An 18,429-nucleotide genomic window follows, 5' to 3' on the forward strand; every position below is an offset into this window, starting at 1 on the left:
CTTGGTGCCGGAGAACATTATGGAGCAGATCATCTCACGAGCCATGACGTATGGGGCAACCATGCGATCAGGTCCAGTCAGCATGGGTTTATGAAAGGCAGGTCCTACTTGACTAACCTGATCTGCTTCTATGACAAGGTAACCTGCTTAGTGGATGAAGGCTGCGGATGTTGTCTACTTGGACTTTAGTAAAGCCTTTGAAACTGTTTCCCACAGCATTCTCCTGGAGAAACTGGCTGCTCATGGCTTCAACAGGCATACGCTTCACTGGGTAAAGAACTGGCTGGAGGGCCGGGCCCAAGAGCTGTGGTGAACAGGGTTAAATCCAGTTGGCCGCCAGTCACGAGTGGTGTTCCCCGGGGCTCAATATTGGGGTCAGTTCTGTTTAATCTCTTTATCAACCATCTGGATTAAGGTATCGAATACACCATCAGTAAGTTTGCAGAAAACACCAAGTTGGGTGGGAATGTTGACCTGCTGGAGGGTAGGAAGGCTTTACAGAGGGATCTAGACAGGCTGGATCAATGGGCTGAGGCCAGTTCTGTGAGGTTCAAGAAGGCCAAGTGCCAGGTCCTGCACTTGGGTCATAACAACCCCAGGCAGTGCTAAAGGCTTGGGGAAGAGTGGATGGAAAGTGCCTGGCAGAGAGGGATCTGGGGGTGTTGACTGACAGCTGGCTGAATATGAACCAACAGTGTGTCCAGGTGGCCAAAAAGGCCAACAGCATCCTGGATTGTGTCAGGGATAGTGTGGCCAGCAGGACTAGAGAAGCGATTGTGCCACTGTACTCGGCACTGGTGAGGCCCCATCTTGAATACTGTGTTCAGTTTTGGGCCCCTCACGTGGGGGACTACGGTGGGTCCGTGGATTCCCTGACGGAGGGCATATGAACAGAAATTAGCCTTGAAGATATGAAGGCCTACCCGTGAGAAAGATGGGTGTAAAGGAGTATCCAGAGATATTAAGGATGTACCTGTGAGAGAGAAGGGAGTAGAAGAGTAACATTGATGATAGCAAAATTAGCCAATGAGATATTACTGCTGTAACTTGTAACCAATAGTGAAGAGACACATGAATTGGTAAAACTGTATAAAAATGCACTTGTGCCATAAATGGCATCTACTACTTTCATCCTGGAAGAACTTGGTCTATGTCATTTGTCCGTCTCAAGCACGACACCCTCATCATAAAAAGGACATTGAAATACTAGAGAGAGGGCAGAGGAGGGCAACAAAGCTGCTGAGGGGCCTAGAGCACAAGTCTGATGATGAACAGCTGAGGGAACTGGGGCTGTTCAGCCTGGAGAAAAGGAGGCTGAGGGGAGACCTTATCGCTGTCTACAGCTACCTGAAAGGACATTGTAGCATGGAGGGTGTTTCTGGATTCTATGATTCTAATTATAAACCTACGCACCCAGCATCTGTACACTGTAACAGGGTTGAACCAATCACTTAAAATTGTGCAAACCCTCCAGAATAATATGATCTGATAGAGTTTAATGTGCCCACCTTTTGCAAGCTAGTATCTCTAAAAATTATTTCCTTGTGTCAATGAAAATGGAGGTAAAATAGAACCAGATGGTATTAATTAATTTCCAAAAAACATGATACAAGACTTCATAACAAGCTACTAGAACACTGAAGTAGTTACAGCATTTAAAAAAGGCAGAAGAAAGCAAGCAAAGGGTCATGCTAAAAAAATAGCAGTATCTTTCAAAGTTCTGTACTAATTCCCATATTTAAGAAATATTTTACAGATACTTAAGAAATTCAGCATGGAAAGATGAAACTATGCATATTGTAGGAGAAAAGTACACTTATATGTTACAGATTGATGAAACTATGCATATTGTAGGAGAAAAGTACACTTATATGTTACAGATTGATGGAGGAACTGTATCAACTCAAAGGACCATCGCAGTATAATAAAAACATCTGCTTAAACTGATGATGTTTTAAAACCAATCTAATAAAATCTTAAGAGATGAGGTGCTGGATAGGTAAATTGCAATTATTATAACTTTTTAAGCAACGTTAGTTATCATAAATTATAATGAAAACCTATATTAGACAATTCCACACAGGCCTCTGTGGCATTAGAAGAATATGGTTTTGACCACAGTTGGAAACCAGTTCCTCAACTTAGAAGGACCTTTGGTAATAGACCAAAGTAGCAAATGGTAAAGGAGCATTCGATAATGCCTGAGTTGCAAGAGATAACATTTCAAAGTGTCTTAAATCAACACGTACTCATACTAATCTTAGTTTAGAAGTATTATCAAATAACTTAGCAATATTCAGAGACAGAGAACACTTTTAAAAGAGGATCGTAGTGTATGCAGTCTGCATTACATAAACATCTCTCAAGATTCTACTTAGTGGAATGCATGACCTGCCAGTAAAGGATTGTGTGTCCAAGAAGTTCCTGACAAAATAACCTCATTTAAAAATTAGCTACTTAGATAATTCAGATTAGTTTAATTCTTTAGATAACAGCTACTGTTCTGACTTCATGTTTATGGTCCTGTGTGCCTCTGTGATCAGCTAATGAACAGGAAAAAAGAAACACTTTATCAACTTATTCTATTTCTTCTTCTGTGTTCTAGCTAATGTAAGGAAGATACAGATCTGAGAAAAATCACTGCATTAGCAAACCATGTTTATATTTTGCTCAGCAAAATCTTCAGAGGATATATAGTGGAAATAAATTACAGTTAGCAACTGTATTTTAACCAAGAAACTGGTGTTCAAAAAAATAAGATTAGAACCTGTTTTTTCTTATTTGATTGCACTAACTGGAATATGAAGATTGTGTCATGTTAGAATAATTTCCTAATACAGACATGACAAATTTGAAGTTTAAAAAGACTGCAGAGGACAAAACCCAGGTTTAGATAGTGGACCAGAAGAAAAAAACATTCTTTCCTTGCAGGGTGGCCTAATTTTGCTGCACAACCAATTGATAGCAAAGGAGACCAAGTGACCCTAACAAGGTCCCAACTCATTTCTTGCTATACGAATCCAGAAAAGGAAGGCTATGGACCACCCCAGAAGATCTGACCCACTCCCAGGTAAGATACTCTAACACTGAGGTAATTGAGGGAAAGAAATATGCGCTGAATTTATAATGTTTTCATCTAGATCTATTTCTTGCTGCTAAGGAAGCAGCTTAGTCTTTTATCCTCCTGCCAAAAGACTCCCTGTGCTTCTGTTTACTTCCATTATCAGCAGCCTCTAGGGTAAGGGAAGATGCAAGAGAAACCTCAGAAAAATTTCAACTGCCTTTGTCTCTCACCACCCATTTCCCATTTGGTCTCCCCTCTTCTCCTCCTCTTCCTTCCTCTCAGAAGTTCCCTCCCCTCTAGCAGATCATAACACAAGAAGAGTGTATCACCAACCCTGAATTAAATGGAGACAGGAGGACAGAAAGTAAGCAGGATAAAGGCTGCAGTGCTACCAGACTCTGGGCAATCCACTACTGCAATTGTCTCAACACCCACCATAAACCATTACCTGTCTTAATGCTTACCAGATACACAAGATTCAGTAGTGGATTGAGCTCTGAGGCTAGTGTTCTTTCCCACCCCCAAACTAACCCTAGTTCTAGCCAAAACACTGCAAGTGAAACAAACCCACAGCTAGTCCCGACCCACACTCTGACCAGCCTTCCTTCATCCTTGTGGATGTTACAAGATCTAGCAGCAAACCTGGCACTCAAGGCAATGCAGGATTCTGCTCTACTGAATACTAACCCTAATCTGACCAAGGCCAGTGGCCTGGATTTAGCAGAGAACTGAAAAAAAAAAAGAAAAAAGAAAAAAGAAAAGAAAGCTGTTCAACCCTATCTGTATGTAAATGTTGTGTCTCATCTTTGCACATTTTCACAGATCTATGACTGCACCGGGCTCTTCATGATTCAGGTGTCCTCAGGCTTGATACCAGCGTATTTAATTCTAATTGCAATGCTAACCCTATCCTTATCCACAAGCTAATAACCGTACCCTTCCCATAACTAAAAATTAGCCACGAGGCAACAATGGACTTAGTCACCAAACTGCTGTTCTGCAAAACCTGTAGAATTAACCTGTTCAGCACTGACCATCCTATAACCAAACAACAGTTATAAGTTTTTTGATCCGTGTTGTTGCAGACTAGGTAATGCATTTGTCCCTATTGATGCCATCTCTAAGCTAATACTGTGGTCTAACCACACTTGTATTGAGTGAGTGCTTCAAGTATTTTAACTCCTAGATATTCACTCTTACACTAGTCTCATCTGTCGCCCAACATCAGTGCATACCCAAAAGGCTACCAAGAAGCCCTTCATCTCCACCAGCACTCCATCTTAATGAACCTGTAGGACTCCAAAAATAACTCTAGTTCTCCAGCTCCTGCTGTCCAAAACACTGATCCTTGAACACCACACTTTCATGACTTTCTGGATTCAGCAATAACAGGTTCTCCAATCCTTGCTATCCTGAAGCCTCAGCCTATCTTCAATCCAGTAACTCATATCCATCCAAAAATTAGTCATAGCTTGCTCATCTAAGCCAAGCTCAGCATTAATCCTATTATTGGGCCTCCTAGAAGAGAGGAAGGAAGAAAAAAAAAAAACCAACAGACAACACCACCACCAAATTAAAAAAAAAACAAGCTCAGAAGTCTCTACCACCTTGAAGCCTAGGCTTAGCCTTAATCCTAACCCTAACTACAACTCACCACCCTTATACTCTTCTCCAGAACTAACAGAAAGCTTTCAACCCATGCTGGCACCAGCAGGATTTTCATCCTGACAGCAGGGTTCTTGCAGAAGCTAAATCTGAATCCAGGTGCTATAATTTTAAATTCAACTCTAGCAAAGTGACCCACCCTGCCACAGAACCAACAAGAGGACTTTCAGTCATTCCCACCTGAGAATTAATGACAGGAACTGTTCCTGCTGAAAACAGCCTCCATCCCAGTGCAAGGGGCTTTGCAGCATTCAGCAACATGCCAAAATTGTGCACTCCTGCTGTAGAGGACAAACACTTAACTGGGAATCTGATCCCTTTGCTGCAACATGGCACGTATCTGGGAGAAATTCTCCCATAGGAGAAATTCCGCCCAGCCTTCTCCTTCCTTCCATGATTCCTCACCACAGAAAGTTCTTTGCTCCCTGGCAGTGACAGGGAGGAGGTAACATCTATGGAAATAGAGCTAGAGGAGGCAAACAGCAGACACAGCCTGGGCTGTGGCACACACTGTGCAGATAGTATCAGCTGTTTCCTGGGAAATAAAGGGTTTTCTCCTCTTCAGCCTCTGATCTTCTCAGGAGACACAGCAGGCCTAACTGAATTAACTAGCCTTCTCTTTTTCCCTGGGCACAGGTCATGACATCCAAGTGCAAGATGGACAGCCATAATCTCAGGCACCTCAGGGCAGGTGAGGGTAGCTCACCTTGGAAACAGCTCCAGTGCAGGCAGTTTAGCTGGCTTGGACGACAAGCTGAGAGTCAGTGAAGCAGGCAGAAGAATGAGTAGATCACACTGGAAGCTGGGAAGTTGGTCTGTCAGATGGGGTTAAGGCAGACTGTGTCAGACGCAGTCTTCTTAGAGTTTGGAGTACATAGGTTTTTCGGAAGAAATAAACTACTCCATTCAGAACAGGACTGACATATACCACACAGGGCTTCAGTGCAAACCATGGAGTTGGGAAACATGCATGCATGGAAGAAGAAACGAAGCACTACAGAAAAGAAAAAGCATCAATCTAAAAGTAAGAGATAGAGCTTTAATTTCAAGGCTCCTTGGAAACAGCACAACCTCATTCAGTTGCAAAAATAACACTGAGATGAATGGGTCACTTCCTCTTCCCCCTCCAATCTCTTGTATTCTAGAAGAACACGTAAAATCCCTTCACACACTTAGCCCAGATCTAGTGTGGGGACTTTACATGCCCCCAAACCCATCTCTTCCTGCCTTCTTGCCAGCACATGCACATCTCCCTTGTGTTCCCTTCCCCCAGCACAGCAATCCTTACAGGCTTATCAGGCTATGAAACAGTTGTGAAGGGAATGAAATTACTGCATTTGCGTATTTGAAAGCAACACCTGGGAGCAGCTATCACATCCAAGTTATCACAGCAAAAGCTGATTCTGTCTCACAGTATACCAATTAGATCATCTTAGGCTCAGTGTCATAGCTACCAATTAAATGCAGACAGAGTAAACAGGCATCTGACTGAAAACATTATATAGACATCAGTACAAAAGGTGACAGTCTTTATACAACTGTTTTCTTTCTTTAGCAGCCTGCAAACTTGCAACTTGCTATATTAGATCATCAGATGACATCCTAATGGACCTTTCAGTAGATGTGCATGAAGATCTGAATCAATGTCTATTTTTAGGATGTAACAGGTATTTCCTTTTCACAGATAATCAGTTTTATAGTTCATGCAAACCGTCTTTTCAATGTAGTTGTAAACAGTGTTCACTACCATTCTGATGTACAACCCTAAGGTGTTTGATGTTCTTTCCTAAAACTAATTACACAAAAGATTTTTTTTTTTTTTTAAATCACAGCACAACAGACTACTTTTGGGGGATCCTTAACAAACCAAATCTTTGCTCCTAATTTTCTAATCTGATCATATTTAAGTAAGAGAAATAAAACCAAATAAAACAATGATGCTGCTGCAAAAGTAAGACTAAGACTATTCCTCGGTGAAAAAAAAAAAAATCCAAATGCTTTACATATTCAATTTGAAACATTGTTGGGAAAAAAAAATGTTTAGAGCTCAAAAAAAATCAAACTGTTTCCCTGAATAATAATTTTATTGCAAGAAACACAGATACACTAAAAACAAACAAACAAACAAACAAACAACAACAAAAAAACCCCCAACAAACTAGTTAGGAGGAAAGAAGGAATAGAAAGCTAAATTGTTTTCTATTTGAATTGCGGCTACTACAAAAAAAGTGACTGAATGGAAACCCCCCCTCTCAGATGTACTTGCTTACATCCTATTTTCAGCCTCTTCACCTAGTTTCCCCTCTGGAAAACCCTGGCTGCAGGAGAAGTCACAGAGTCTGGCATGCCTAAAATGGGCAGCATCTTTTCCTCACCACATGTCTGCTTTCACAGCACAAAGGCAACTAAAAAGTCCCAAACTTATTTCTGGAAACATCTGACACATCACGACACTGTTTTGCCTCTACTCCCACATCCATGTTCAAGATCCACCAGGGGAGCTGCACCACTGACAGTAAACACAGCGAGTTCATCTCTGTTCAGCCTCCTGGTGACAGCCTGACAACAGGGAACTGCAACAGGGTCAACCTGGAACCAGAAAGTTGGGTAGCCCCCAAACTGGGAAATAACACAATTTCAGCTATTGCAGGGACTAACAATATCTACTGGCACGAAAACTTAAAATAGTTTATTGAGTCTTTGTTTCATTAGATTTCACTCATTTGATCAATCAAGTTCTCAAACAGGGGGAACATCATTTCCACCACTGCTCAGCTTGGGTGTGAATGTCCTGTTACCCAGAACTCCTCTTGGAAATCTCCCCACCTTTTACTGCTACTGCTACTCTAGCACATATACTTGACAAATTTTAAATTTTAGAGCCAGCAGTCACCACAGGGAACAGAAATGAAGGGTCATAGACTAGACAGTCAGCTGGTTAAGGAATTAAGTTTTGTTGCTGTTGTTGCCTTCTATATTAAACCAACCTCAACCATAATTTTCACAAACACTTTTACACAACAGACAGCATTAGTTGTACAGTGTGCAATCAAACACATCCTTCTCTTTATCTTGTAATATTATAGAACACCACTAATCATTAAAAACTTAAAATTATTACTACATTTTTAAGGATAATTTCATTCCCCTGTACAATGCACAGCTAGATCAGCTACAAGTCCTGAACTGAAGAGAAAAATCTGTTGAGATTAGATGTCTGAACAACAGGCTGCATGTACTACAAGTACTCCAAACACTGTTTTAAGCTGTTACACACACACAAGGTCTGTTTCTGCAGAAAGCCTGTAGAACTAAACCTAGTGTCCTCTTCCATATTGTCAGAACAGGTGCAGAACTGAGGTGCCAGATGCAGCAAAATGCCACCAACACTCAGAAACGCAAAGCACACCCATCCCACACTGTGGTGTGGGCTCCATCTAGCGAAGGAAGCTCAGCTTCACTTGTGTTACTGCTGCATCACTGAGCTCCACACAAAATGGGTAAGAAACAGAACTGCAATATACTACAGTGTCTGGGAATTATGCCCTCTCATATGCTTACAGTGACCTTTGAAAAACTTGATACTCCTGATATCTACTATAATTATAAATATGAAAGTGCGTCTTTGGTAACTGAGTCGTTGGTTGGTGGGCTGTGAAAGTTGACTGAGCAAAATTATAATTGGCTCTTTATTGTTTCTGGCAGGCAGCTTCCCAACTGAAAAAAATCAAATATTCAGCACATAAATGTAAGCTTTAGATATGATACTGAACATAAGATTATCACTAGGACTTCTATTTTTTTTCAAGCTCAAAGTACTAGATGTCTTATTTTGTCCTAGTTACTGGGCTTTATTCCTTATTTAAAACTTCCCTTTTGAAGGATCAAAAGATTTCCATACCTTTTAAATGTTTTAATGTAAAAAAAAGTTCCATTTTATTTTTTTCAGTGTTCATTAACATGAAAATACATGAACAACGACAATATGAAAGAGGTCAAGACTTAGGCCCATTTTATAAACACAACTGAAAAAGATACATACGGTAGCACAATATCTAATGTTTAAACCAAAGAAAACGAGATCTGTGGTGTTTTCAAAGTACTTGAACATTGATTGTATATTACCCTCCAAGCCTATTAACCTGACAGAGTGCAAGACCTACCTGTGGGCTTGTCTTTCTGAAAGTGTCAGTTCCATGTATCACGTCCTTTATTATTCTTTCTCTGAGACATTTATATTCTTCTTCAGTGAGGTTACTATCCTCCAATTGATGGTTGCAAACCGGGCACTGTCCACTGTAATAGCAAAGAAATGAGAAAACAAAAGGTTAAAGGCTTTCAAATACGAAATACCTTAAATTTTACTAACTTACTGGGTGTTTGTGGATGAGCACAATTCTTTACAAGAACTCCAACACAGTACAATAATCAGAAAACTAACTGTACTCTTTCTGAGATGCATCCAAAAACCTACTAAAGTCACTAGAAATATTTTTATGTGATTTAGTGAGATCAAGATCAAAGATTTAACTCTAGAGACGTTTGAGGATTTAGGACTAAAACTCTGCATGACAGCTAGGCCTTGAGAGATCAGAGTTCAATTCCCAGCATTACCACAAATTTCCACAGCTGTAATATTTGGAAGTTTCCCTACTACACAGGAAAGTCGCCATGTATACATGCAGCCCAGATCTCAATGTGGGAAGGTGATGGAGTTGCACTGGCCTCCCCAGGATATATGAAGCGGCTATAGGCATACTAGCTGAAGCTAGCATGCAGGCCACTGAGCCTTGGTCTGGCTATAAATCCTTTCCAAAGCATTACAACAAGAAAATGCAACAGTGACATGCTCCACTATTGTGCCACTGACTGCTCCTACAAAAAAGCTAAGCTATCTTATCAAGGTTTAGAACAACCAAACTTGTCACAGGTGTAGGAATATCCAGAAGGAAAGAAGGGGTAACATAAATCTGCTGTGTGGTTGGAAAAGCAGATAATGAGCAAGATTGCCTTCTTGTGCCACTTGTCTTTTGATATTGGACTTCCCTTCTTTCTAGGTTGTTTGTTCAGATCTTTCTAAGGTGGTCAAAGTGAACAGACTGAGAGGAGAATTTGACTAAACCAGAAAGACTGTTTGCTTTGAAAGCCCTCAGCAATACTATATCACACTGGCACTGAGTATCTGTATGATGCCCACTTCCACCAGAGGTTTTCTAATATCAGGCTGACTGCACCCACACAGAAAGCAGCTTTACACTGCTATCTCCTGGCGACCAATCACTACTTGTTTCATTATTGCTAAGAAACTTTAATTCCTGCTTTGTAGCAGGGACTAAATAGCATCACATGGATCTAGGAATGTGGACTGCTGCAGATGAAAAAGCTCTGCAGTTACATTCAACCAGAGCCAAAACCATCACTCCATCACGCACAGCAGTGTCAGTGATTGATTGCATGCAGCACTGCGACAGTTTCTTTTGTCATTCACATTGTCCACTTCCCAGTACTCTTAGTTTCCCTGCAACAGGGCCAGCAGTTCTGGTTACCACTGTGGTTCTGCAAATCCCAAATATTACATTGTTTTGTCTCTGACACACACAAGAACACTCCACCGATTTCTTCGTGCATGTTTAATCCTAAAAGACCAAAGAGACTGAAAATCCACCTTAAAAGATTAGAGAATAGCACAATAGGGGATGTGAAATAACAGACCACAGACTCTTTTAGTTTCCTTAAGAAAAGTGCTGGCATATCAGAGCAGATCCTGAAAAATTTTCCAGAACAGCAAGAGTGAGGCAACGCTATAGAGAACACACAGACCCATGGCTAGCCAAGAGACTCAACTTTTTGTCTAACCAACATAGTGCTGCAAAAACTCCTAGCCCTGGGGAAGTCCATCAAAACAAACCACAATCAGAGAGCCATGTCAACTGCTGTGAGTTGGGTTTTTGTTCCTACAGCCTGCTAGCACAGGACACAATTCCAAGATGTGAAACAAGACAGGCTTAACTTCCATGGCCACCTCTGGATTTTTGTACAATCTCCCAGAACTATACCTTGAGAGAGAGAACAAGCATATTTTTTACTATCTAGCCTTTCTTTGTTGTTTCATGTCCCACAGTTATGACCTCTGCACTAACACATAGCCTGAAGGAAATAAAACTGGGACTGTCATTGCTTCCATGTCCCATATGTTAATTCTTCTCCTTACTACTTGTCTCTCCCGTTAGCCTCTATACACTAAACACATACCAACACAATGCACAACTCCATACCTGTGGGCCCAGCACAAAACCAGCATGTAAGGTGAGGTAACAGTGGAGGACTGAGACAAAACAATCTGCATCTCAGTGCTTCAAGTGTCAACTACATTGAGTCAACCTTTTACCCCCCCAAAAAAAAAAGTTTTGCAGTTGAAGTTTTGCAGATGAACTTTCTAAAGACAAACCAATGAGCTACAAATATACATAGACTTCATGTCCCACAATCTCATTTGTGCGTTAAAACTGGAAATTTGTCCAATTTCTACTATGTGAAAAAGGGGAAAAGAAACAGTCAGATAGGACATTAATATACACTAAGAAAATCCAGTGTCAGTCATGCCTAGGTCCTCTTGAAAGTCCGTAAGCACTTCTTCCAGGAATATCAGATGTGAAATCCAGTTTATACCTTCATCACCAGACTGGACGCTCCAGCCATGGTACGAAGAAGATGAGCAGAATCTAGTAGCTTCTCCAGCAGGCACTAAAATCACACTTAGTCTGAAGGGGTTTTGGGTTCTTCCTGGTTGACAAAACAATGACCTTTTTGCTGCTTGCTCCCACTTAAGCTTCTCCTACATGCAGTATATGCTGTTGATGTTTCACATTATTCCTTTCTATCCTGCTCTGTTTAGAGGCCTATATTCACCCAGCTGGGCGTAGTTTGAACTGAAGGAGTAACCATTCTTCTCTAAATGCATCCAAATACCTTATTTTCACAAGCACAATCTTGAAACTGATTTGTAGGGTTTGAGCTTTAGGTGTTACAACAGAATGAGTTATTCTCCCCTGGCTGTCTCCACAGAGAGAGCCTAGATATTCCAAAGTTAAGTCACTGTAATTTTCTAAAACCATGGAAACCAGAAAGGTTAAATTCACCTAACAACTGATGTCTGGTATACATAATGCAGTCTTGGCTTATGGTCTGTGCATTAATTGCAATGCTGACAGTGTATTCACTGAATTTTAAGAAGTTACGCATGGAATCCCAACAATGGGCATTTATTGCTGCACACGAACAATATGCTCCAGCTGCTCAACCCACTGCAGGCTTAGCCTACATATTAATATAAGCAATGGCACCAGCTGCTCATATAGTTGTGAAGCTACTGCTAAATACATCTAATTGCGTTAAGGAACTTCACAGTTTGGCAACAGAGAAGAAAGGCTTAATGAACTGTTATCAGACTATTTCAAAATCATTAAGCCTAAAGTTTAAGGACCTGTCCCACAGTTAACTTGGATCCTTCTGCAACTACTATGCTCAGATTACTTGAAAAAAACCACTCCCCATACCCAAACAGATCAACCCACCCCAACCACCTATCAACAGCCAAAGCTCCAGAAGCCAGTTTCATCTTGTGAATTCTCAATCAGGGTTCCCAAAGGAAGCAGAGGTGAAGCAGGCAAGAGAAACACTCAGCATCTTGCAAGACTGGACCCTTAGTCTAACTGCTGCTGTTTCACAACCATACTTTTAAACTACTTGGCAATTTTTGTAACTCCTCATTGATCATTCCAGGATCTCATGCTGAGAAATTCCCAGACAGAAAGCTTTCACCTCTGTAGGATATATAGCTGTCCTTACAGCTACCTGACTGCTTAACTACTTTTTTGAGGGACTACTTTTTAAAGTTAGATTTGGAGCATCATGGCACCTACATATTAAACATGAAGTCAGACATACTACAGTAATTTGAATGCAGGTTCAAAAACCTTGAGCTGCAGCTTTCTAGAGCTGACCTTGGAAATCCAAAGCTTTTGTGAATCTTAAAGAAAAATGGTCAGCAAACCTCAAGGTTTGTTTGCAGAGGGTTCAAGTTTCTGTCACAGTTCAGGGAAACTAGGAGCTCAGCAGTAGAGGAAGAAGAAAATAACCCAGATATGAGCACCTCGTGTGTAACTGCCAGTATTTAAATAAAGTCAGAATAACCTATTAATAAGTCTATTAAATTGTCAAGTTCAGTTTAGAAAAAAATAGTTCTTCTGGATTCTTTAACTCAAGAGTCATTTTTTTTAAGACAAGTTATAGTGACTGCAGAGATGAGTCTAGTAGCAATCATCACATGAGTTTCAGAGATACCTTAATTTTTTTTTACTCTCTTAAATCCTAATGATCTTTTCTGTCAGCAGCCATTTAATTTAAACATAACAAAACTCTTATATTCTTTTTCTTTTCTTGAAACCATTTAAATTTTATTCAAATACTTATCCAAGTAGGCTATCTCAAACGTTCATTTCAAAATAAAAAGTGTTGACACAGTTATCACAAAATAACTACCATATAGCACCTTGTCACCACTTTGTTCAGAGATTCTTAATCCATGATAAAATGTGAAGTGATCTAAATCAGCTTAGCTCTCAAGGTCTATAACAGAGTTCACAGACAGTAAGACAACAAGCTGCCTCTTGACCAAGACAATCAACTTTGGAATTTCAAAACTCAAAAAAGTCAAAAAAGGTTGTCTAGAATTTGGTGAATTATCATGATACAGTACAGTGACACACACACCCTCATACATAATAATAATCCACTTTACAGTGAACAAGCCCTGCTGTTAGGACAGTGAGTTAGGCTGTTCTTTCATGGGCTTCAAAAGCAGCAGACTCTACATGCGCTTTTACTCAGAGTATGCAACACAGTGTATTCTTAAAAATAACAAAAAATACCCAAACATAATCCCCTGGAGACATTCTTATAATTAATACATTTATAGTTGCCAAACCGCTACAAAAACACAGAACTAGGTTTCAATGAGAATAACATTTAAATTAAAAATTTCCAAACATCAAGAAAACTGTGCTGTAACATAAACATGTATCTGAGTTATCCCTGTGAAAATCAGACGTAAGAATAATTTTGTCTTCACTGAAAATAAAGTCTGAAGACAGAAGCCTTCCATCTGTATAAATTAATTGCAGTATGTGAATAGTATCAGTTTTCAAGAAGATATCTACTTATATACCAAAGCTGTTCTGTTAAATATCCTGTTAATCTATGGTATTATAAACCCAACCAAAAAACTAAGTCTTTAATTCCTAAACAGGAAACAAATAGGATACCCACTAAAGTAGCAGCTCTGACTTTTTTCTCTGTGTTTTTCTGTCTTGGCTCTGATTAGCATAACTTCCTTCCAGCTGCGTGTTTTGGGTCTTGTTTAATGCACAAGTTGGAAACTGAAGTCTGGGAAATCATAGGTACACAATAAAGGTTCATATCCTCAAGGATTAAAATATTTTCTGATACAAGGAAAGCTATTTTTTATATTTATGAAAGAAGAGTTTAAGATAGAATAATCAAAGACAACTTCTCACTTTTATAGAAAATGTTGGATTTACCTGTCTTTAATGTTGGTCAAGTGTCCTCTCCAGTTCTCTCCTGGTATGCTAATATGTACACAGGGAAAGATAAATAAAAACATTAGATTCTTACTTAACAATACGTGAATAAAATAAAGAAAAATTCTGTTTTGTCAACATTTAGGAATAAAAGACCAATCAATCATCTAGCATGCAATGAAATCATACAAAGATTCATATAGAATTTAGCAACACCTGAAAATACTACATAAAGAACCAGTATCTAACATACAGAGAACTAACACTATCAACTTCCCCCGTTGATGTTGTCCCCAAATATTAAGAACCATACAAATAACCAGGCTGAACTGCCAATTTTTAAGTTGCTGCCCTACACATTCATAAAGCACCTCAGAATGCAGATGGGAAAGTAGGAATCAAGATTTCTATGCAGATGTCATCCTGAGAGATTAAGAGCGATATTCTCATGCCACAACGCTGCCTTGAGACTTTTTGACTCCACACCATCATCACCACCCCTACTACAGCCATCATCACACTGATGTTAACATTCCTTTTTGCCCACAAGATCCAAAACAGAATAGGTTAAAGAGTAGAAATACCCATGCCAACATGCAACTGCAGAAATCTTTCCCTTTGCCTCTGTGTTTATTATCATCAGCTGCCACATATGTCGTGGGCTTTGGAATAACCGTCCTGCTTCTGTTTCCCTTCCCATTTCTTATGCTGATACACAGCAGTTCTTTAGTTTTCTTACAAAGACAATAGGCAACAGAAAATACTGTGATTCTTTGTTGCACACTCAGATCTCTTGATTTGATCTGGCTTTACTTACTACTAGAAGCCAGTGCTGAGCTACTCTTCAGAAAAAATATTTTTTAAAACTAAAACCTATTCAGTTACACTCACAGAACTCACTTCTGTGCTTACTGTTCCATCAGTTTCCTTTGTCAGCAAAAGTTACCTCCCCATCTGCATCATTTTTGCAAGAATAACAGCACTACAAATTATCAGATTCTCTTTTTGGGAACTCCACATAAACTCCTTATTTATTTTCAACTACCAAGTTCAGCACTAACAGTTGGAACAGACAGGTAAAACTGAGCATTTTCTACATGTTCACAGATAAAATTCCAGAAGGGGTAACCGATCATCTAGTTTCACTCTAATATGGACTTTGTTTCTTCTTCATGTTTGGAACACTACTTCCTTTAGCAAAACACTCAACCCTGATATGAATCTACCACAATCTTTCATGAATTGTTCTAACAGTTCAATATAGCATTAAAGACACAAACAGGAGTTTATCTAGCTTCAGCCTTCAGCCCTGGTTTGCCACTCTATACAGACAATATATAGATTTTCAACATACTGACTGGCTCTGCAGTCTCCTTGCCTTTTTATTTCATTGCATTTCCTGCACATGCAGCACACACCTGCAAATCCTTCTCTACTCACTGGGAAAATAGGACCCCTCAATAGATTTTCACCCACTAAACCTGTTCATTTCAATTGAAGCCTACTCTGTTCCCTAGCTGTTCCCAGGAAAGAAAATAGCTAGGGGACAGCAGTATAAACCATTCCAATAATGGTAGTGCATTTCCACAGCCATATTCTCCATCCAGGAAGACTAACTTGTAAAGTGGCTGTGTAGCTCACATCAACCAAAGCCAACAGCTGAAAAAAACAAAGTCATAGATGGGCTCGCACACAACAGTATGACAAATATGCAATGGGCTCGAGTGAACTACGCTGTGCCTGTGCAGTATAATGAGTTGTAATTTGTGGAGTCTGACCATCGCTAGTCATGAAAACAAATCATGTGGCCTGCTCAATATTGTGGTAAAACAAAGAGCCTTCTATGACGATTATTCTTCTCCTGTTATTCTATACAAAGCAACACTTAGTCTCCACTTAACCTATGCTAAATTTGCCTCCTCTCATTTTCAAATAACTCACTACTTCTACACTCTGGTAGATTACAGGTAAAACCATCATAGCTGTCAATATCCCTTAGGTATCAACATCAGAAAGGGATGAAGTCAGGTACTTTGGACAGCCATGACCCTTCACAATTTCCTACTTTCTGTACCAAGGAATAGTATTTAACAGGTAAAATCTTTCAAGATAAGGTTAAGCCAGTAACAATTTTACACTAATTTTGGAGCAAAAAGAAAATTCATCTTTTCATGATAATGAAAATGGAAAAGCAACAACCACAATGACATGTTGAGGGATCTCATTAGACTTGATCTGTGGAATAAACTGAATCCCATCTTCATGAACTAGAGCTTGGTATCGAAACATTATTTACCTTTCAAACCATAGCTTTATACTCCGTATAAATGTTTTATGAGGGTATATTTGGTTCTCTCTCAAATATAACAGGATACCAAAGAGCTGGTTTTGCAGCTCAGCACCTTTCATACCCCTGCTCAAGTCAAAAAAGGCCTGCAGGACATCCGAGGTTGGGACCAAATCCTCAGCCAACATTTCATGGTAAAGTTGAAATGCGAGGTTCATTTCTTGGTGACGGCTGGCTGCTTTGATGCAGGATTCATAGCTTCCCCGTGAGGGAATCATAAGCTGTTTTACTTCTTCCAAAAGAGTCAAGGCCATTCTCCATTGATCTGAGTTACTCAGCCCCTTGATAAGAAGGCTGTAAGCCCCACTTTCTAAAACCTTAAATCTGGTTTTCATTATGTCATACACATCATGAATTTCTGAGGTCTGCCCCTGCTGGACACACAATGCCAGATATTTGATCAATAAATGATATGCAATGTCACCATCACTCTTTGCCACATGGGTCAGCAAGGACTTAGCCACATCAATGGGGCTGTTGCACCTGATCATACTGTTTAACATCACTTCTTCAAATATTTCAGGTAACTGAAAGCTTTCCTTCAGTCTCTTCCATTCCGCAGCCTGCAATGGTTTTTCTGGAGGCTGCACACTGGTAAACCTATGCCTTGACAGAACTTGACTCAATCGTTTTTTTGGAGCTCCAACAGAGGAAGAAAAGTAGAGTTTCCCTTCAGGTATTTCTCTGTTCTCCTCATTCCATCTTTTTTCTTCTTCATAATCAATTCCAGACCTTTTCTTGGTAGGAAAGAGACCAGTTCCTTTGGAATCCACTGGTAATGCACTTCTGGAAGATGTCATAAAATGGAAATAGTTAACCTTTTCCCTGTTGGGGAAGCTGACAAAGCCAGCAAACAGTTGCTGGCATCTTGAAACAGGCCAGAACATACGACATTTCCATAGCAAAGCCTGAAAAAACAGTTGACTAGTTTGAGAAAAAAGTGCCATCACCAGAAGAAATTATCTATTAGCTCACTGTATCTAACAAAGCTATAAAATGGAAAATGCAGTTTGCATGGGTGTGTTTATAATAAAAGGCCAGGGGCTGTTAAACTGTATAAGCTTAAGTTTCAAAATGCTTGTTCTATGACCCTTTTCTGCCTTTTACAAAAATAAAGAACTGTAAAATCTTTTCCCACAAAACTCAGTCTCTTAGACTGTGAGAACATTCATCCAAAGTGAGGGAATCTTTCTCTCTAGAGAAGACGCTTTGCAGGTTTGTAGTTTATAATTTCTGTCTGACGGTTACTGTAAAGATCAGTACTGAGAATGCTGCACGAAGACAGGCAGCTCTGATGCAGCTAGGCAAAACGCACAGGTTTTTTCTTCCTGCTTTTATTCAAGTTGAGTCTGAAGGTTTCCTAAAAATAAAAATTAAAAATTATACCACAACATCATGAACTGCTCCGTGCTTTCCTGTCCTATTTACACTTGCAAGCTAGCAAACACAAGGTTCAAGGTACCTCGACAATTTCCCGTCAGGAATCCCAACACTGATCCCTCAGGCGGTCCCAGCACGGGATTCCCTCGCACCTTTCAACCCGTGACAAACTTCTGTTCGTCCATTTCCCCAACGGTAAACCCTTGGTGACGCCCCTGCCGAAGAGGCAGACCCACACCATTGGCAGCAGTTACAGTGAAACCCCACGTGCGCGTTAGGTTACACAGGTAAACACGGCATGTTCCCCGGCGGCCCCGCACGTCCCTCAGGCGCTGCCCGGCCTGCCCCTGCACTACAGCCCCCAGCGTGCACAG

At 40.2% G+C, this 18,429-nt stretch overlaps 1 protein-coding gene across 6 annotated transcripts in view; it reads right to left on the reverse strand.

The window, feature by feature from the left end:
- The window catches only part of PRORP (protein only RNase P catalytic subunit), a 53,072-nt gene that overhangs the window by 34,429 nt on the left and 214 nt on the right, over positions 1-18,429 (reverse strand). For 4 of the 6 annotated variants that reach the window (XM_080344543.1, XM_080344546.1, XM_080344542.1 and 1 more), the window contains exons 2-4: positions 16,625-18,035; positions 14,329-14,376; positions 8,893-9,025 (exon numbers count right to left, since the gene is read on the reverse strand). In XM_080344543.1, coding sequence (XP_080200669.1) covers positions 8,893-9,025; positions 14,329-14,376; positions 16,625-17,622 — 1,179 coding nt within the window. In that variant the 5' untranslated portion in view covers positions 17,623-18,035. Of the gene's footprint in view, positions 1-8,892; positions 9,026-14,328; positions 14,377-16,624; positions 18,036-18,137; positions 18,380-18,429 lie in introns of those variants that run through there. The other 2 variants (XM_080344544.1, XM_080344545.1) reach the window with 2 other exon arrangements.

The sequence above is a fragment of the Nesoenas mayeri genome (assembly GCF_963082525.1).
Source record: "Nesoenas mayeri genome assembly, chromosome: 5".
In the NCBI taxonomy this organism is placed as follows: domain Eukaryota; kingdom Metazoa; phylum Chordata; class Aves; order Columbiformes; family Columbidae; genus Nesoenas; species Nesoenas mayeri.